At 39.9% G+C, this 21252-nt stretch overlaps 1 protein-coding gene across 8 annotated transcripts; it reads left to right on the top strand.

Annotated features, from left to right (window-relative positions):
* Nucleotides 1–457: 457 nt before the first annotated feature.
* LOC135583377 (paired amphipathic helix protein Sin3-like 4) lies at nt 458–20502 on the top strand. Of its 8 annotated transcripts, none has more exons than XM_065090001.1 (23): nt 458–865; nt 1332–1496; nt 1625–1793; nt 1883–1981; nt 2061–2231; nt 2746–3064; nt 3542–3675; nt 8569–8644; nt 8756–8785; nt 8953–9224; nt 9318–9472; nt 9699–9823; nt 9959–10213; nt 10381–11019; nt 11109–11200; nt 12742–13383; nt 13461–13552; nt 13652–13790; nt 13882–14031; nt 19249–19421; nt 19490–19601; nt 19687–19874; nt 20150–20502. In XM_065090001.1, exons 1-22 carry the CDS (start codon nt 822–824, stop codon nt 19849–19851), a joined length of 4218 nt encoding a protein of 1405 aa, XP_064946073.1. In that variant the 5' UTR covers nt 458–821; the 3' UTR covers nt 19852–19874; nt 20150–20502. The 8 variants fall into 8 exon arrangements, 7 of the variants coding, with proteins under 7 accessions (XP_064946073.1, XP_064946071.1, XP_064946072.1 ...); XM_065089999.1 differs by having other exon boundaries at nt 13461–13561; XM_065090000.1 differs by having other exon boundaries at nt 13461–13561; nt 20006–20502.
* The last annotated feature ends 750 nt before the right edge of the window (nt 20503–21252 follow it).

The raw sequence follows: 21252 nt of genomic DNA, 5'->3' as shown, positions 1-21252 counted from the left end.
ATCATCTTTTCGAGGACAATGAAGCCATACAAAATACCCTGCGGACGTATTCATACACACTTCCTCGTTTGATCGATGATAACACCTAACACGCAACCTCGATCACAAAGTCCAATCCGTTTGATTCGTGCTCGCTTGCTCGCTTGTTGATCTGTCTAGACTCGGATCACTAGCGAAAAACCGGAGGCGTCCGGTGACCTCACCGCACCGGGATTTCTCTTACGGGAACCAGTTTCGGTAACTCCGCATCCACCCCTGCCACCGCAGTTAAGCCCATCGATCGGACGGACGAGGCGGTGTTCACCAGCTACCGTTGGATGGGCGGGAGAGAGGACGCTTGATCAGGAGGCGTCGCCTGCCGATCCGACGGCTGGAAAGGGTTGGGCTCCGAGAAGAGATGGTCTCAGTAACTGGCACTGGATATATAAGCGAGCTTTCACCCCTCCGGTCCCTTGGTTTCAAGACTCATCTTCCCCTCTTTTTCTCTCTCTCTCCCCCTGGCTCGCGCTCCCTCCGCTCCATAGATAGAGGCAAAGAGCGGCTAATCGCCCCCTCTCTCTCCTCTCTCGTTTGCGCAGCCTTCGCTTGGACTTGTTCCTCGAGCTTGTTTTACTTCGATCCGCCCTAATTCACGCTCTTATATCGGGTCGACCGGAATTCGAGTCGAGGAAGGGGGCGCGCGGAGGACAAAGATCGAGGATTCAGGGTTTGATCCGTGGATTATTGGTGGAAATAGGGGAAAGGAGGCGATTTTGGTGTCTCTGCAGGGTTTTTTCTTCCTTGGTTGTTAGATGACTCTATGATAGTGGGAGGAGGCATTGATGGGTTCTCAGCTCAAGCGGCCCAACGTTCCCCGAGCCGATCTGTGAGTTGCTCCTCCTCCATATAATTTTGCTCGCGTATCGATTTCTTTCCTTAACGGAGTCGACTTTTCTCACGGTTTGTTTGGGCCATGTTATCATTCTTCTAGGGCTGATATTTCGGATAAATGCGATGTTTTCCTCAGATTATTTCGGTTTTTAGGGAGTTTTGGAATTTTACGTCCCTTGTTGTCCGCGAGAGAAGTGGATATTGGAAAGCTTCGGGTTTCATCTTGCTCTTGTATTTCAATCAAATTCGGGAAGCTACCATTGCCCGATCATTCTACTTAATGTTTTTTTTTTCTTCAAGTCAGATATATAGAATTGTTGGGATCATCATTTATTGTAAGAAAAACTCGCTCAACGAGAAAAGTGAATTATCTCCCTTTATTTCTTTCCTTTTTGTGGTCGTTTTGGTCGAAGATGATATGTGGTCTTGGATCTGTTGTAATTCAGTGGGTTTTGGTCCAGGTCCGGGCAAACCCATATGCCGCCGGCTCCAGCAGTTGGTACCACTCCCAAGCTCACCACCAACGATGCCCTAGCCTACCTGAAGGCTGTCAAGGATGTCTTTCAAGACAAAAGGGAAAAATATGATGAATTCCTTGAAGTCATGAAAGACTTCAAGAGCCAGAGGTTCAGTTTGATCTCTTCTCTATTTATCACTAGTGCTCTCAAGTTCTTTTTTTTGCCCTTGATCTCCAGTCGAGTTGTATTTAATGCTTCTTTACTCATTACCTGTATTTCCTCTTGTGAACTTGCAGGATTGACACTAATGGGGTTATTATGAGGGTGAAGGAATTATTTAAGGGGCATCTGGATTTGATATTGGGTTTTAATACCTTCTTGCCCAAGGGATATGAGATTAAGCAACCAGAAGACAAGAAACCAGTTGAATTTGAGGAAGCAATCACCTTTGTTAACAAAATTAAGGTATATATGCGGTCAAAAATTATTTTAATCCTAAAACTTCTTTGCTACTTCTTCATACGTACTCATTTGATGCATTTCTTCTGCTGCAGAATCGTTTCCAGAATGATGATCGTGTTTACAAGTCATTCTTGGATATTTTAAATATGTACCGAAGGGAGGATAAGTCAATCCATGAGGTCTACCAAGAGGTATTTTGCTTTTAGATAAAGCCGTGGCTTATGCGAACATGTCTGGATTGAACAATTGTGTGTGCTTATATATTTCTAGGTTGCAGCTCTCTTTCAGAATCATCAAGATTTGCTCGAAGAATTTATACATTTTTTACCTGATGCCTCGGCGACATTTGCCCCACAACATGCATATTCTGGTCGAGGCTTTGTGCGCCGAGATGACAGGAGCTTTCTGATGCCAGCAGTAAGGAATGTTTATGCGGATAAGGTGTGTTGCTTGTTGTCACGATTGAAAAGCTGCAATTTAACGATTCACCTAAAAGGAATTGACTATGTATTTTTTTATTGTAGCAAAAAAGAATTCACTTTTGACCTAGTAAAAGGAAGTTGTCATGTCATACTTTTCTATAACCTTTCTTGATTCATGTTTCAGTTTGGATAAATTTGCTGCTATCTTTGTGTGCATATGTTTTTAAGACAAGTCAACTTTAAGAATGTTTATGGGGATAAGGTGTGTTGCTTGTTGTCACGATTGAAGAGTTGCAATTTAAGGATTCACCTAAATGGAGTTGACCATGTATTTTTCAGTGTAACAGAAAAGAATTCACTTTTGGTCTAGTAAAAGAAGTTGTCAGATCCTGCTTTTCTATAACCTTTCATGACTCATGTTTCAGTTTGGATAAATTTGCTGCTATCTTTGTGTGCACATTTTTCTGAGACAAGTCAACTTTAAATATATCTTCATTTCTTGAACTAAAATGAACCTTTTCTTGAGTTTACAGAGGGAGGCAGCATATATGTCACGTACCGATCGTGACTCTAGTGTTGATTGTCTTGATACAGAGCATGGTAGGCAGAAAAGACGTGCAGAGAAGGAAACGGATAAGAAGGAAGACAGGGACAAGAGAGACCACGAACGAGATGAGGACTCAGAGCATGATTGTGGAGATTTAGAAAATTCAGAGTGTAGGCATAAAATTTCATCTAGAAGGGTGGATGACTCTATTGATGAGCCGATGCAACAAGGAGGTGATCGTGCCAAGAATATTGGCATCTATAGTTTTTCAGTTTCATCATTTGATGATAAGAATGCTTTGAAGAGTAAGTCTTCTAAAATTTGCTGTTTGATTTAAGTCCAACCTGAATTTGTCCCTGGATGTGGCATCATTATCATGCTTTGTCTTCCTAGTTGGTTTGATCACCTTAAACAGACAGAAAGGGAGATCCACTTGATTGGTAATTGCCATTAGAGGTCTAATTTTCTTGGAAGTTTTAGGTTTGCTTGAGCGTGAAGTGCTGAACTCCTGTGTAACTGGTTCGAGTAATAGATTTTTATATCTGGAGAGATGTGCTTCAGTTATGTCCATCCAGTGAATTTGTAGACTGATTTATGCAGTTAGGTTCGATGAATGTGTAGAGATACTTCTTTTGTTTGTTAGAATAACTTGGTTAAATCGACTATGGTGCTGGCTATGGTGCATTTGTCTAGTTACAAGTTTATACTAGTGATTAATGGTTCTGTAGTGCAAATGTATAATCTGTTAAAGTTTTATCCTTCGTTCAATTTCAATGTGGCAGGTGTATATACCCGAGAATTTAACTTTTGCGAGAAAGTCAAGGAGAAGTTGTATCCTGATACATACCAGGAATTTTTGAAATGCCTTCACATATATAGCAAAGAAATAATAAACAGAACAGAATTAAAGAATCTGGTAAGCTTTTGAATATTGAAGCATCAATACATTGAAGGCTTCTGTGCTGGTTTTACAACTTACTAGAATTCCAACAATTGTTATTCACAATAGTTGACCTGTTGTTTTGTTCTACTTTGCACTTCATACTTCCTCAGTTTTTAAATAACTTGGTGCCTAATTGTCTCCAACTAATAATTTAGAAGGGCATAAGTTTTTAAATAACATCTACCACATAAGTTTGACAATGTCATAGCTAATAAAGAAAATTAATGGCCGAAAGGACCACACTGTAGATATTTATGAAGTTGATAATTTACTTTTATTTGATCGGACAAAATAGGAAGTATGTACATTCAAGGTTTCAGATACAGGCAGGTCCAGTACAGACTAATAGGTATTTCTCACTTCCACCAAGGTTCAATGCACAGTAATGACCTAATACCATGATATTAATTTTTGATTTTTTTCAGTGATATTAGGTAAAAGATGTAGGTATATTATCCCAAATATCAATACTATATCAATCTGATAATGCGTTGAATACAATATTGGATCGGGATTTCAAACCCTGCATAGATTATTAATTGTCTAAGTGTTTCAACTAATTGATACCTAGATGTAGGTCAATGGGAAGACTATCCATCTTATGAAACATGATCCACATGTTATATATCAATTTGACATTTTTCTTTCCTGATTGGCCTAGTATTGCCAATGCTTAATTAATACAGTACTCGTCACATCTAAAAATAATTTTTTCATTCACTTCTAACTGTTTAGGGAGCCTATTCTTTTGGGGCACATAGCTGCTTATTACAGTTGCCTAAGTAAATGTTTGTGACCATCTTTGTTGCTATATTTCCTTTGCCGTCATCCAGGCTGGTGTTGTAACCATCGATGATTATGTTCTGCCATCTCATCTTGTTTTCGATAAGGTTTGCATCTTGTTTGTGGCAGCATTGGTATCACTCTGCAGACATTGCCTTAGTTGATGTACATATTATCCCATTTGGTTGCACCTTCATAATTGTTAGTGCCTTTCTGTGCATCATTTGTTCCCCTGCTCCTAACCTTCCAATTTCACTTTCAATACTCTTATGCCTTGTGTTAGTTCTCTAGTAAAGCAGGTAGCTGCTTGAAGTATGCTTAACAACCACAAAAATTAGGATTAGGTTGTCTACTGCTAGCCTCCTAAGTTTACCTTGTATACTCTTGTGACTTATGGTAGCTGTTTAGACACTTGAAATATGCGTAATTGACATAGTGATTATGATTAAGATGAAAAGGTGCAAAACCTGGAGAGAATATTGAAGTCTTATAAGCAACAATTCTAGTTAATGTTTTTCTGATAAGGCAACTGTTTGCACTTCCTTAGTGCTGTTTATGCATTTTCAAGGTGCAATAACCAAATATTGATGAGACCGCTCTTGGATTTTGTGCAGATACAGACTGCATATTGAGTATATGATTATAAGAAATATGCAAATCAGCTAACGATGATTGATACCGGGATGGACAGAATGGAGAGAAAAATAAGTAGAATAGATTGAAGGGTAGATAAACAAGCTCACCACCCTGGTAAAACATTCAAGGGATAAAATATCACTACCCAAGGAGTCTAACTAAGGATATAAGACTTAAGAACTTACCAATCTAAGGAACAAGGAATCCACCAAAAAGACGTGACACAGGACATCACTTAAGAAATAAGGCTTGTATGCAAAACACTCTATGCCCCTAAATCTTTCAAGCATGAGGTATATACTAACAAGCTTGGAACAACTCTCCAAGCATGGATGATTAATTTCTTTACTATATTTATAATTTAAAGTAAATGAAAACTAATTAAAGAGTCATTGAATAACTAATAGTCATTTAGGACTTCAAAAGGTGTGAAATGAGTATTCCTGATTATTGAAAAACTAAGAAATTAGTGTAATTATCTTGACTTCCTTTGACACAAAGATTGAAGACACTCCTGTACCAATGGTCTATAGTAGTCCATATATAAATATATCGAGTAAAGCAGGCTGCTGAACTATCGTTTAACACCTTAAACTCGAGGCTGACTGTGGAGTGTTATTGAACTCAGTGATTTAAAAAGCGCTAGGCGCCAAGGTCAAAAAACGCCCGAGGCGCTAGGCGCTCGCCCGAGCGAAGCGAGGCGCTAAAATATAAAAATATATAATATAATTAATATAATTATTTAAATAAAAAATATGCTATTAAATTAAGAAAATTGAGTATAAAATCATAATATCATATTAATAAAAAGTCTCAAAAATCAAAACAATAAAATTTTACATCAAATCTATTGAGTTGCTATGTACACTTGCCATTTATTCTGAAACCTAACAATAATTTTAAATAAATAAAAATTAATAGTATTAAAATCAAAATAATATATTATTAATCTAATAAATAAAAATACTATTATTAGTATATAGTTAGCAGTATACTGTTAATATATTGTTAACAGTATAGTGAGAAGAGTGTGAGAAGAGTGCGAGCGACGACAACAGCGATGAGCGACGAGTAGCGACAATGGCAGCGATAGCGACAGCAGAGAGCAACGACACGGAGAAGAAATCTCGACGGTAAAATCGCGAGTGTTAGGGTTAGGGAAGTCGGGGAAATCGTGAGAGGGAGCCTATCGGTGATTTAGTTGGTTCGATTGAACCAACTAAAGCACCGGAGACCGAACGAAACATAAAACACTGGTTCGGTCGCTTGGTTTAATCCGGGCGCTCGCCCGAAGCGCCCGGCGCCTGGGCTCGGGTGAGCGCCTAGGCGGCGCCTCGTTGAAGCGAGGCGCTTGGACATGAAGCGAGGCGCTCGTGCCTCGCCTCGCCTCGCCCGAGCGCCTAGGCGAGCGCCCGAGCGCCTATTGAAATCACTGATTGAACTATGAAAATGTCGAGAGACAATGTTGATCCTACTGGTGTGCCAAGCAGGAATATACATTGATGATTGATGCAGCATGATTTGAAGTAGTTAATGATTTGTTAGCATGCTGGATCCTTGGCTCATTAAGCAGAAGACACTCTAAAGTTGTCTTATGTCAAAAAGGTTGATACTGAATATGATTCGGTTCTAGTATGATCCAGTGTTTTAAAAAGGCGCTCGGGCGAGGCGAGGCAAGGCCCGAGAGCCTCGCACAGTTGTCGGGTGAAGTGCTTTAATGAAGCGTTGCTTGGGTGCTCACTTGAGCCCATGCGTTGGATGCCTCGGGCGAGTGTCTGGTTGAAGGCGAGCAATCGAACTAGATGGCCAACACTGGTTCGGTTGAATAGTAACTTAATTGGTTCAATCGAACCTAGCACAGTAAATAGTATCAGTAAACCCTTCCTACCCATTAACACTAGGTACTTCACCGCTCTGGTCCCATCGCTGCCTTCGTGCGTAGCCGTTGTTGACCCACAGGTCCGATTCTTCCTCTGCCATCGACGGATGGGTTCGAAGCTCCCGCTGCTGTAGCTTTCGTGTGCAGTTCCCTCCACCGAAGTTGCTTCTGTGTGCAGCTCCTTTCATCGTCGAGGGATAGGGCCGCAACTTTCTCTGCCATCGATGGACACATCTGAAGCTTCTTCCCCCCCTGACGTGGTCATCCGTAGCTTCCTCTACCGTCACTGCCATCGTCTGTAGCTTTCTTTGTTGTTGCTGTCGCTATCCATAGCTTCCTCCACTATTGCTGTTGTCGTCTGAAGGTTACTCTATTACCATCGCCCTCTTCTTTTCCACGTTCAACCGTCGGTGACTCCTTTTCTCCCCCTCTACCGTTATGATTATTGTTAATAGTGGATTAAATACTATTAACAGTGGAATATTAATCCTTATTTGATATTAAAACTGCTGCTATCATATAATAAACTAAAATTGATATTAATCCTTAGAACTGTTGACTTATTTAGAACTAATCCCTATTTAGAATTGTTATTAGTCTCTATCTAGCATTGTTCATCTCTATTTATTTAGAAATGTTATTAGAGTTTCAGGATTAATAGCAAGTGTACATAGCAACAAAGAAGATTCATAAAAAAATTTAATTTAATATTGCATTCTATTTATATAATCACGTTTATTAATTATATTATATATTTTAATATTTTAATATTTTAAAGCATCTTGCTTCGCTCGGGCAGGTGCCTAGGCGAGCATCTAGCGTTTTTTAAAACACTGGTATGATCTAGTGCATGAGCTGAATGAAAACTTAGATTCATCTTCTAAAGATGATACGTGAAAGAAAGATGATGGCAGTGTTCAGAGTAAGGAACTTAGATCATCTATAGGTGAAATTCAATACATATGTGGTCAAATGGCTAAAGTTATGTTGACAGATGTATACATTGGCTTTCCCCAAATCTCTTATTGATGGAAATTGAGTGTTCTACTCTGCCCCTTTTACTATGGCAGATGGTTTGTTTAACAGTCCATAAATTTTTTGCAATATTGAGTTAGTATATGTGACATTTTATTTACCTTATCTTATTTAGGCACTGTTTTTCATGGAAGGATATGCTTTTGACCTACTTTTGTACATAGAATAAGCTGGGCACCTCTGTAGAGATCATCGAGTTCATATGGGTTTTTTTTTGTGTTTTTGTTTTTTGTTCCTATCCTTAGTGTACATGTCTCTGGCTCAATAGTCGTGTCCATTAAGCTATTAATGCCTTGTGCATATCTGCATTGTGGTTTTGTATGCATCTAAAGCTCATTGAGTACTTTATGAAAAATTTTGATCATTGTGTCACGTCATGTCATAATGGGTCATCATTTGTTGAATATTAATCTCATGGTTATTCAGTTTGTGAAAGAAATTTATGTTAGTTATTCTGTCATTTAAAGACCCGTAGTGCTTGGGTAAATATAGATTTCTTGATTGCTTCTGTAAGCTAATGCTTCTTGTTACAGGTAAGTGATATCCTGGGGAAGTTTCCTGATCTCATGGAAGGTTTCAATGAATTTTTGGCCCATTGTGAGAATATAGGTGGGTATGTTTTTCAGGTTTCTAGGGTTCCATCTGTGTTACATGTTTTATCAAGATGCTTCAATCATATACATTACTTTCATAGTTTTCTAATTGAAACCTTCTGTGCAGATGGATTTCTTGAAGGCGTATTCAGAAAAAGTATGTCCACAGATCTTATTCCTTTCAAATGTTTGCAGTTGAATTTCGTTTCTTTTTCTGGATAAGAAAAATACCTTTTTCTGACAGTACTAACAGAATATGTTTTCTGTTTAGTTCATAAAATAGGCTGTTATTTCTTGGACTAACAAAATCCTTGTGCAATGAAGGACATATGGCTCGACCAGTTAAGATAGAGGATAGAGACAGAGAAAGGGAGTGTGAAATGGATGAGCAGGAGAAAGTTCATGAAAGGAGGGAGAGAAATAAGGAAGGAGACAGGGTTGATAAAGGTGCTCTTTTCAATTCTAGGGATGGGACCTCTCACAAGTCTTCTTTGCTATCGAGCAAAGAAAAATATAATATATGTAAACCAATTTCAGAGCTTGACCTCTCAAATTGTCAACGTTGTACCCCAAGTTATCGTCTTCTGCCAAAAAATGTAAATATTATCCAAGTTTAATATTTTCTTTTTGCAACTTGTCACTTTTCACTTTCCATGTTTCTTATTCACACTTTTGCCTGTACTCTGTAGTATTCAATCCCTCCTGCTAGCCACAGGACTGAACTTGGAGCATCAGTCTTAAATGATGTATGGGTGTCAGTGACTTCTGGAAGTGAGGATTATTCCTTCAAGCACATGCGCAAAAACCAATATGAAGAAAGCTTATTTAGATGCGAAGACGATAGGTACTTAATCAGATTTTTTCCAAATTTATCTGCCCAATTGCCCCCACCCCCCCAAACAAGACAAAAAAAAGGAAAAAAACCCTTACCAAGTGTTGACTCACTATTTTCTGTATTTTGTTTTTTAGGTCCTTTTTTTAATCTCCATATCAGTATTTTATGGCAATCATTCTTTCTTTGACTGTATGGTCTATCATTGACTTCCATTTTATCCATGAGATGTTTCCAGATTTGAGCTGGATATGTTATTGGAATCGGTTAATGCGACCACTAAGCTAGTGGAGGACTTGCTAGAAATGATGCAAGACCCTGTCAAATCAGAGAATCCATTTCGTGTTGAAGATCACCTTACTTGTTAGTATGCATAAAATTAATGGATCTTTTTTAGTGCATTTTCTCCTTTTCAGCTTTTCATTATAGTCTTTTTTTCTGTTTCTTATTACATTGTTTTGATTTTCTTATTTTTGTTTGTTTTCTCTTCTCAAATAGCTTTGCATTTGAGATGCATTGAGCGATTATATGGAGATCATGGACTTGATGTCATGGATGTGCTTCGGAAGAATGCTAGCCTTGCATTGCCAGTCATATTAACCCGCCTAAAGCAAAAGCAAGAGGAATGGTTTAGGTGCCGTTCAGATTTTAATAAAGTTTGGGCAGAAATATATGCTAAAAACTATCATAAATCGCTGGACCATCGTAGTTTCTATTTCAAGCAACAGGATTCAAAGAGCTTGAGCACAAAAGGTATGTCTTGGTCATTTACAACTTTTTGAGTATGATGACTAAATGGAAGTCTTTTGCATTTAAAATGGGGATTCTTGATTCTTGTAGACGGTGTTAAGTTACAAATTTAGATGTTGTCGTTTATGTTGCTGTAAATATGTTTATATGTTGCTTACTTTTTCTGACAGCTTTGCTGGCTGAGATCAAAGATATAAATGACAAGATGAAGAAGGAGGATGACGTTCTTCTTGCCATTGCTGGTAGAAACAGGCGTCCCATAGTTCCCACTATGGAATTTGAGTATATAGACATGGATATTCATGAGGATTTATATCGGATCATTAAATATTCATGTGGCGAAGTTTGCACATTTTCTGATCAGTTGGACAAAGTCATGAAGATATGGACTACCATTTTGGAGCCCCTATTTGGTGTTCAACCTCGAAACCAAGGAGTAAAAAGTTTGCAAGATGTGAAGCCTAAGAGTCATGCTGTCAAAACCATTATGCCAGGTTTGGGTGAAAGCAATGGGAATCCTGGTGCTTATAATACCAAACAATGTAATGGTGATCAGAACATTCCATCTGAACAAGCACCTTCATTCACGACTAAGTCAGCTGATGGGGACACAACAGTTACTGAAAATGGATTTTATGACACAATTCAAGCCACTAACTGTGGTGAAAATATTTGTAGTAGTCCACTTCAAGGAAGAGTGCAATGTTGTGCTTCTGTGGCTGATGAAATGCCTGAGATAACTGTGCCAGATTCTGTTGCTGGTAGAGCTGAACAAAGTCACAATAAAATAAGCCAGGAGATTGCATCAGGTTCAAGAGTTACATCTTTTTCATTTTTGATATTTCATTTTTTTATTGCAAAGTGACTTTATCTTACCTTCTCTGATTTTCTTTTCAAGGGGTTAGCTGTGGATCTATAAGAACTGGCCATTGTGGAACAGAGACACTAGTTGAAGCTCGGGCTACTAATGAGAATTTGCCATATTCAGAGGTATAACTTTGTTTTTATTTTTTACTCAGGTACATGACTTATGATTGATGTTTTGGTGATTAACCCTTAGAGGACTTTTTGTTAGGATAGTTGCTATTTGATGTTATCTTTTTCAAGGATTTAAGTTATGATTTCTGCTGGTTAATTCCAGCTATATTGGATTATACCAACAGGGTCGGGACACATGGTCCACGGCATACCAAAGGCATATGGTCATTGTGATGATTTGACTAGTTTCCTTTTGACATAGGATAACCTAAAGTGTGATAGGCTTAGTGGTTTGGGAGCAGAAATGGTGAAATATAGAAATAAGAACAAAAGAAAGAGGAGAGGGTTCGATAGAACATGCTATGTTCACAAAATTCTCAAGTCAAATAATAAAAGAGTAAGTAGTGCAAATTCAGACACGCTACTTTTGAGGGAGAAAAATACAAAATCTCTCTTCTTGAGTAGCTTGGCTTGGTTGTGAGGTTCTAAGTACCTTCAACAATGTTAGGTTTTTAGCAATTTGGGGTTTGATGGATCATGTATTGTCAAAGAAAAGTCTAGGATAGTAGAGAATACGGGATAATAGAGATTTTGCAATGGTAAAATTCAGGTGGTATGATATTTGGGGAAGAAAGGAGCGGAAGATAATAAATTGCTAACTTCTTAAGCGCGCTCCAGCTCTTTTGAACTCCACTTTGAGGGAAGGTTGTGGCCTTACACTGGCAATATATATTGTGAGGAAGAAACTCATTCATCCAAACATTAAGTGATGTTCCGATTGTAGTACCTTTCACCTTCTTATAGGCCCTCAAGTACAAGAAATAAAAAAATTATAAAATTAATAAAAATAAAAATAATCAAGTCAAATCAATCATTTAGTCTTTCCATTTTTTGAGGAAGATGAATTTTCATATTGGCCTTGGCGAATATTCTTTCATTTTTATTATACATCTGATATGAAGGCTTCCATCTTTGTATCGTAATGAAACTTATAGAAGTATAATCTTTAATCAAGATTCCTATTTTTTCTTCAATTTGGGTAGTCTAGGAAATAAAAATAGAAATGTGGGAGATGTTGTGTTATACAAAAATCCCCTCTAAAGTATTAGAATTATTCCCATAATAGGAAAACAACTAGGCAAAACTGAAAATATGTTAGGTAATGACCAATCCAAAGAGATTTGGGTTGATCTTTCTTCTCTCCACGCTTGGTGTAATGCCTCAATTTGCACCACCTTCGGAAAACTTTTTATTTTAATTTTGAGTTGTCTGCTCACATGAAATTCTTGCAGCAGTTACGATTAGTTTTGGTTTACATAAAAAGTCTATAGAAGCTTGTTATGTCTGACTAGTACTAATATGAGGGATGCACTGTCTATAAATTCCTTATGGCAACATTAAAAAAAAGCAAATAAATGGTCATAACTTTGGCCTTCCATGTGTATATGAAGTTATGAACCCAAGTGCTGTTTGCATAATAACAGTATTTCTTGGTCTGTCTTAGAATTGATGATTTCATCTAATACTTGATATGACTATAAAAAATCTGCTAGGGTGGGCAAACTGGATTGCAAATCATATCAATTAATGGTGGTAGCATCACTGAAAGCAACAAATACTACAGACCTAATGATGTTTTTGTATCCCTTAATAATCTCAAAGTTGAAAGAGAAGAAGGAGAATTATCACCTAATGGAGATCTTGATGAGGATAATTGTGTGGCTCTTGAGGATGCTGCTACAAATGTAGCTCATACAGGGAAAGATACTTCTGCTAGCGGACAGTACCAAGTCAGGCCTGGAGATGTAGAGGCTTCTTGTGGAGAGGATGCTGGGGATAATGGTTCTGGTGCTGCTGCTGATGATGAATGTGAGGAAAGTGCTCAACGCTCTACGGAGGTCAGTGGAAATGCATCTGAGGCTGGTGAGGATGTCTCAAGCAGTGAATCTGGTGATGGTGAGGAATGTTCCCATGAAGATCAAGAGGAAGAGGATGATGCTGAGCATGATGATCAGGATGCAAAAGCTATAAGCGAAGGTAAGGCTGATGCACATGATGCTGAAGGAGAACTATTTCTGCATACAGTTAAACCTCTTGCCAGGCATGTGCCTGCAGCACTGCATGATGAGCAAGATAAATCATCGCGGATCTTTTATGGAAATGATTCATATTATGTGCTGTTTCGGCTTCATCAGGTCAGACTTTTTTGCATTTACTTAGCTTATAGCATATATTTCTAGTCATAATTTATATTTATATTATTTCATAGCAGACTTTGTATGAAAGGATACTTTCAGCCAAGACAAACTCATCAGCTTCTGAAAAAAAATGGAAAAGTTCTAAAGATACAAGCCCTCCTGATTTGTATGCCAAGTACTATACATCAATAACCACGTCTTTCACCTTTTATTTGTGCTTGGGCGTGGATTATCATGCATAAAAGTCTCTTATATGGCTTTGCAGATTTATGAGTGCTCTATTCAACCTTCTTGATGGTTCTGCTGACAATACCAAGTTTGAAGATGATTGCCGTGGTATCATTGGAACTCAGTCATATGTGCTTTTTACAATGGACAAGCTAATATATAAAATAGTTAAACAGGTACTGATGTACATATATAACATATTATATGGTTCTTGAATAACTGTATCCTTTTTTCTAAGGGTGCACTTATGTTTTTTTTTGTTTTCAGCTTCAAGCAATAGCTTCAGATGAGACAGATAATAAGCTTCTTCAACTATACTTGTATGAAAAATCAAGGCAAACAGGAAGATCTTTTGATCTCGTCTATCATGAGAATGCTTGTGTCCTTCATGATGAGAGCATATACAGATTTGAATTTGTAAGCTTCTTTTATCTCCTTTGTCCCTGCATGTTTAGGGTGATGAATATCCATTTGTTTTTTCATTTATGTCCTTTTATGTGTACCTGTTGTAGTGATTTGTTGTTAAAGAATTGTTGCATGTAGTATGTCACTTAACTAGTTTTGCCTAAGTCGTGCAACACCCTTGCATGTTCGTCTGCAAAGGTCAGCTTCCTCGAAACCTCCTATGGTCCCTTATGACCTACAAAAGAGAAAACAGATTAGAGAAAGCGTCTCACTCGGGATCCACAAGCAATCATTTCAGTAAATACTTCATAAGCTCTGAACGGTCGCACAATAAAGGGTCCAAAATGGTCCACTACGGACTGAAATTCTCACATAACATAACATTTGTTTACAAGCCTAAGACAACCACCAAAACCAAAGAAAATGGGATTGCTAAGCCTACTATCAGCCCTTTACATGCTATGCAAAACATGAACAAAACCGAAAGATATGGACATACATGAGCATTACATCAAACACACCGTTTATAGATTTGTCCGTGACATTCTCCCTCACTAATTCCTTCGACGTCCTCGTCGAAGCCTTTGCTGACACTGTATCTCCTCATCTTTGTTGAGTCTTCAATCTTTTGCTCCAGTTGCAATGCACCTCTTGGCTCTCGGCTGCACTCTGCCACTGTTGAGTAGTCGAACTTTGATCCGTCATGCTGGTTCAACTCGCCAATGACTTTGACTCAGGTGTGGGGTCGGCTGAGCTAGGTTGATCCTTCTTGTTTCTTGCAGATCCCTCAGATGAAAGAAAAGATCATTCTTAGTATGCGCCAGTCTCTCAAATGTCTCATGTCGCTTGAACTAGGTTGATGCTTGTTGGATCTTTAACGAGCATCGTCTTGTAGACTTTAAAGTTTTTGGGTTATTCCTCCGTAGAATTTGCTCATCGATTCTTCTTCCACTTAGTCGTCACTTCTAAGTAGGTTCGTATTACTTCCACTTTCGATTGGTATTCTATTGGGAAATGAAGCGGATAATCTACTCTCAGTGGCACTGATCACTTTTGGTGAGGATTTGACAACTATTTTCTTTCACTAAGTTTCTTCGAAGGGTCTTTGAACCTGTTAGAGCTCCTCTGCTAGATAGATAAGAGAATTGGGTTACTCGATTTCGCCAATTCTCTTAAGAGTTGAGAAGGCAAAGGTTACTTGACTTCGCTCCGTCTCCTCGAGGTTTGTACTCCATGCATCGAGCTGGTTACTAGCCTTCGCCTGCTCTTTACTCACACTTCTGAAGCACTCGAAGTGTTTGCACTCCTTACGTTGAGTTAGCTACTGCGATTCACCTTCTCAATGCCATCAAACTTTTGGAATGCAGGAAGTTTTCACCCTAACTTAGAGCAAGTCTTTAATAGTTTTGGTCGCCTCTAGGATTGTACCGTATTCTCCATCATCTTTGCCATCTACTCCTCTGAGTCCAATGGTACAACACCGCATACTGCCTACTTTGTTTCTTAGTCGAGCACTTTTGCATCGACCTGAAGTCCTCCACTTTCGGCTATCTTGATGAGAAGCTCGTTGACACCGATCTTACGAAGTTCCCTGGCCTCTGCCCTTCAGTCCTGTCTCGGTACTTGGAGTTTGCCTCTACATGCTCCATCTCCTCGGCCCCTTTCACGACTAAGCGCTTTCCCTCCATGAGAACAAGGGATCGATGACTTCACGAAAGTCTCGCCTTTGTGGGACCATGGTGCTGCCATGCCCATGGCCCTACTATTCGTCGCCTCGCATCTGCGTCCCTTTCTTCGCAATCGGTGGATTTGCCTCTGTAGCACTCCTATGAGTCCACCGTCATTCTAACCGATACTTGGTTTTTGGGTAGCTATGTCCCTTTGGACTCGTTGCTTCCTCGCCCCTTTCGACCCTCTGCTTCAACACCTTTGTGTTCTCCGAGCAATTCCCCTTGGTCGGTGGAAAGACAGATTACAACTCCCATGCATGGCCTCCGCCATCATGTTATTGGGTTTGCACCGATTATGTTCTCTTTAGCTTCCTTGGTAGCAACGTTTGCTTACTCGGTCTTGTCCTCTGACTTGTCGGGCTCTCTCTTAAGCGAATATGAGCTCTGAAGCAATCTAACTCTTTAGCCGCTTCGATCATACCTCTGCATGATCAAGTCCCCCCTATGGGACTCACTGGTTTTTGGGTAGCTAAGTCCCTCTAGACTCGTTGTCGCTTCCTCACCCCTTTCGACCTCCTATTTCAACACATCTATGTTTTCCGAGCAGTTTCCCTTGGTCGATGGAAAGACAGACTGTAACTCCCATGCATGACCTCCGCCATCATGTCGCAGGGTTTGCATCGATTTTGTTCTCCTTAGCTTCCTTGGTAGCAACATTCGTTTACTCGGTCTTGCCCTCTGACTTATCGGGCTACCTTAAGCGAATATGTGCTCTGGAGCAGTCTAACTCTCCAGTCTCTTCGATCATACCTCTGCATGATCAAGTCCCCCCCATGGGACTCACTGGTACTCTGCATTCGATATTCTCCCTTGGTGGTACACAACCCCCTATGTTGATGACCAAGGTTTTTATCCAATGCAAAATTCGATGCATGCTCAGAAGATTCGCCTCTGCGATACCATGACATTCACTCCTTGAATCCATAGCTTTTCTTGCTATCGTGTTGTTCACCGAAGTGGAGCTCCTAGTAGCTCCCGATCATACCTCCGTATGATCTAGTCTCTCGTTGGATTAGATCGTGTGTGTATCGCATTGCCACGAACTGTTCCACCACGATCCACTGCACCATATCACCGAAGTGGAGCTCCTAGTAGCTCCCGATCATACCTCCGTATGATCTAGTCCCTCGTTGGATTAGATCGTGTGTGTATCGCATTGCCACGAACTGTTCCACCACGATCCACTGCACCATATCACCTCTGATAACATCTCCATTGCATTCTGATCATTATAGGATGAACTTGGATTGTGATCCCTCCATATGTGGCCTTTGCCAACACATCGCAAGGCTTCTTCTACCTTCGATTGTGTTCGCTCATTTGACAATCGACTTTCGTTCACCCCGCTCTCGGGTCATACCCAGATAAATCACATCTTTAGAACAGTCCGTCGCCTAGTAGCTCTCGAAGTTCACTGACTTCGCTGAAATTGGTGCACCATTGTCTGGATCCTAGGCCTCTGCCCCCATCAGCACAATCTCCGCTGCGCTCTACTTCCTTCATGGCAACTTGAATGGCAGCACTGTGGTGTATTCTTTAAGAGTACCCTCCTCTGTATCCTCTTGTCCCGTTCCAAGGCCTTCTGAACCCAACTTTGCCTCCGCAAGTTGAGTCGCCTTGGTTCCTCCGGTAAATGCTTCTTCGAGATAGGGTGTATGTGCCTCGAAGCTCCCTTTGTCTTTGACACCATGCAAGAAGAGTCTGCTCCATCAGAATGAAGGACCCATGGAACTGCATAATCCCGCTCTTGCCTCTGCAAGAGTTCATGTCCTTGACCTCTGTCCAAGGAAAGTTTCGTGCCTCCGCTCCATGTTCCATCTTCTATGCCGACTCCCTTCTTACGGTTTGGGTGTTTCACTAAGTTACACCCAAGTTACTCCACTCCTCGATTTGCATTGAGTTGATGGTGGCCCTCGCGCCCACCATTCCATGGGTCGACCCTCCATTGAGTTCGATCTCCATATCAGCTCCAAGTGTGCCTTCATTTTGTGTTGCCTTGGGTCACTCCCCTACTTAATCTCACAATGCATCCTCCAATGCATTACCTTATGCGAGATCATGCGATGACTCCTCGTCACTCGCTCGGTCCGTTGCACATGATTCTTCCTATGGAGAATCGGGACTTATCCCCTCTAAGGTATTTGTCTCGTTGGAGCAATTTCTCTTTTCGCATCCTTCCCTCTGGAAGTTTCGGAGACCACCATCTCCTTGGACTACTCTACCTTGCTGAACAAACTATGCATTGTTCTACCCCCACAAATGCACTTACTAGATTGAGACTCCTCGCCAATACAGCCCCTGCTGTAACCCTCGAGGCTTAGCAACATGTTGAACTCGTTGCATACTTTAGCCTCCTACGTACGTATCCTTCTCATGCCGAAGAGAGTTTTAATGCTTCATGGCGCCGAGTTTCGGTCGCCTTGGGATGGCCACGAACATTCCATCGTCTGTATACAAGCCCTTGCATGGGTATCGAAGTCTTCGAATTAGCAATTCCTCTCACCTTCGTGAGCTTTGCACAACTTTTTCGGTCGTTGAGCAACCCATTCCACTTTGCATGGTCTTATCCTTTACCAAGCACCTCGCTTGCCTTGAGCACCATCAAGTATGGTTGCCAACGTCGAGCCGTAGCTCAAACTCAGCAATCCTAACTTTTGTGCACTACGCATTCTTCCCAGCTTGCTTGTCCTTATGGTGCCTCTTGCGCGAAGAGTTGGCTATTCCTTTGAATGTCAATCTCAGATGCCCGCTCCTCTGAGCGACTTCTTTTCCCTACATCTCCTTATTCGTTTCCCCTAAACGATCGCACATATTGGTTGCCCTCAACATAGTCTCGCTAGGTCCCCCACATTTTCATGCCAAGTATTTCTATGTGTGCTTGTCCCGCTCTGATACCATATGTCACGCACTTAGCTAGTTTTGTCTAAGTCGTGCGGCACCATTACGTGTTCGTCCGCAAAGGTCAGTCTCCCCGAAACCTCCTATGATCTCTTAGGACCCACAAAAGAGAAAACGGATAGAGAAAGTGTTTCACTCGGTATCCACAAGCAATCATCTCGGTAAACACTTCATAGCCAATGCAAATTACAAACAGACTTCACAAACTCTGAACGGTCGCACAACAAAGGATCCAAAATGGTCTACTACAGACCGAAATCCCCACAAGTGCCCATATGACACAATCTTTGTTTACAATTCTAAGACAGCCACCAAAACCAAAGAAAATGGGGCTGCTAAGCCTACTATCAACCTTTTACATGCTGTGCAAAGCATGAATAAAACCGAAAAATACGGACATATATGAGCATTGCATCAAATACACTGTTTATAGATTTGTCCGTGACAGTTTGTAGTATTCAACATTTTGTTCTTGCTTTAGTGGGCTATAAGGAAGAAGATGTGACTATAAATGTGGACTGTTTCAAATATTTGATTATGGAGAGTTAAACAATTACAGTATCTAATTATTTGAAATAGTCACTTCTTTTTTTCTTTTCAGTTTTTGCAGACTTCAGATGTGACCCAACTATCTATTCAGCTCTTGGAACATGGACATGTAAATCCTGAAGCTGCTGCTGTCTCAGTAGATCCCAGCTTTTCATCTTATCTGTACAGTGATTTTCTGTCCAGTGTTTTGGTTAGGAAAGGAGCACAGGGTGTCTTCCTGGGAAGGTAAGGGTGATTGGGGCACGTCACGTGTTCTTATGGAATCCCATGCTTGACTGGTTAAATTTCTGCAGGAATAAACGAAAATATGGGGATGATAATGAGCATTCTGTGGTTGACAAGGCCATGGATGGAATCCAAGTTATCAATGGTTTGGAATGCAAGATTTCTTCTTGTTCTTCTAAGGTACTTGATTGGAAGCCCTGCCTTAATCTCCAAACTTGTTAGTTGTGTGAATATATTAGGTAATTTTTCTTGCTTTGTTTCCCAGGTGTCTTATGTGTTAGACACAGAAGATATTTTATTCCGAGCTAGAAATAAAAGGAGATGTTCTGGAGGAACCATATGTCATGACCATTCACAACCTTCACAAGTACATGATGCAAAAGTACAGCGATTCAATAACTTGCTGTCCACTTTCCTGTCCAGAACCTAATGCATCACGCCCCCAGGAAATTGGTAAGTTCTTTCTTGGAGAAAAGAACAAAATTTTTTTAATGTTCCTTTTCATGTTTATTCAGTTGCAGTAATTCACATCATTTCTAGTTTCAACGAAGATCACCCATTATCAAAAATTTTGAATTTGCAAGGCTTTAGCAGACAATGCCACTGGTTATATCAATTTGAAACTTGGAGGAATTATGAGTTTGAGCAAATATCGAGCAGTTGACTTAGTTGTTTCGGTATCAGCAAGTGTTCGCTGCTTCTGATTCGGCGTCTCCTTTCTCTTGCAGTGGCTATTCATCACAAAGTCACCTTGAACTCCTGTTGGGGCTTGCTAGATTTCACTATCTGATGGCGCCGCTTGCTCTTCTCAAAACAACAGTCTCAAAACAACAGCTAGGTGGATTTCTGGTAAATATGTCAAATATTGTCACTTAATTCTGGTGGCTTTTTGCGTCAAAAATCTGTATATATATGTATGGCACCAACTTTGCTCCTCTTTCATGGATACCACTCCTCAAGAGTTCCGGCCTTTTTGCTCACGTATTGTTAGTCCATTAAAACACAATGCTCACGTAACATGCTGATGTAAACTGCTTACTCCTGCAATAAAGTGCAGGTATCTGCAGCCTAGCCTGTGTCATCATTGAGAATTTCTGGTGTTTGCATCATGTTGGGTGTCGGGAAGACGAACATTCAGAGTTAAATCATCTTCTACATGCAAACATCGTGTTGTTAATTGCTATTTGGCCGAACAAAGGGAAATTAAGGTGAAGAATTGTTGGAATGAGCGGCAAGCTCAGGTCGCTTGACGGTGCGCTTACCTCCCAGTAATATGGCCTTAGAATAAGCTAAAAATAATAATTTTTAAGGGCATATGATTTAATTATATATTATATTATTTTTTTAATATTTCAATTTTAAAAAAATTATATTAAAATTTTTATAGTTATAAAAATAAAATATTTATTTTTATTTATTTTAACGTTCTCGGTTTTACTAATGAAAGTACGAAAGACGAGAAGAAGAAGGGGGAGAGCTATTGGTGTGTCGGTTGACAATACATATAGAACTGATTTCTGCCATTTGAATTATCATTGGTGAAGACGAAGGAGCAATAGCCCAATGGTTCAAAACGAGCATTAGACATGATCGTTGCACCTAACATCTTTCTTTTGTCGTCAATAATGCCTTTGGCAAGAGGTTCGGCTCCTCTTATGTGATCATTATCTGTCTTAATATATCAATCTCATCCTTTATGCCTCTTATCTTTATTATAACAAATAAATCGTTTATTGAATTTTTTTTTAAAAATTATGAGATAAAGAATTATATCAAATAAATCATATCAAATAGACGGCAAATAAATCATATTTATTTATTTATTTGTCCT

Source organism: Musa acuminata, chromosome BXJ1-11 (genome assembly GCF_036884655.1).
Source record: "Musa acuminata AAA Group cultivar baxijiao chromosome BXJ1-11, Cavendish_Baxijiao_AAA, whole genome shotgun sequence".
In the NCBI taxonomy this organism is placed as follows: domain Eukaryota; kingdom Viridiplantae; phylum Streptophyta; class Magnoliopsida; order Zingiberales; family Musaceae; genus Musa; species Musa acuminata.
Note: the sequence above shows the minus strand (reverse complement) of the source record. Positions and strands in the feature narration are given on the sequence as shown.

What these genes read in the sequence shown, in the direction of transcription:
- LOC135583377 (XM_065089999.1), top strand. Translation starts at nt 822, where the DNA reads ATGGGTTCTCAGCTCAAGCGGCCCAACGTTCCCCGAGCCGATCT. An exon ending in ATCGTCTTCTGCCAAAAAAT is followed by an intron (nt 9,225 to 9,317) that starts GTAAATATTATC and finishes TGTACTCTGTAG; the next exon opens with TATTCAATCCCTCCTGCTAG. An exon ending in AAGCCAGGAGATTGCATCAG is followed by an intron (nt 11,020 to 11,108) that starts GTTCAAGAGTTA and finishes TTTCTTTTCAAG; the next exon opens with GGGTTAGCTGTGGATCTATA.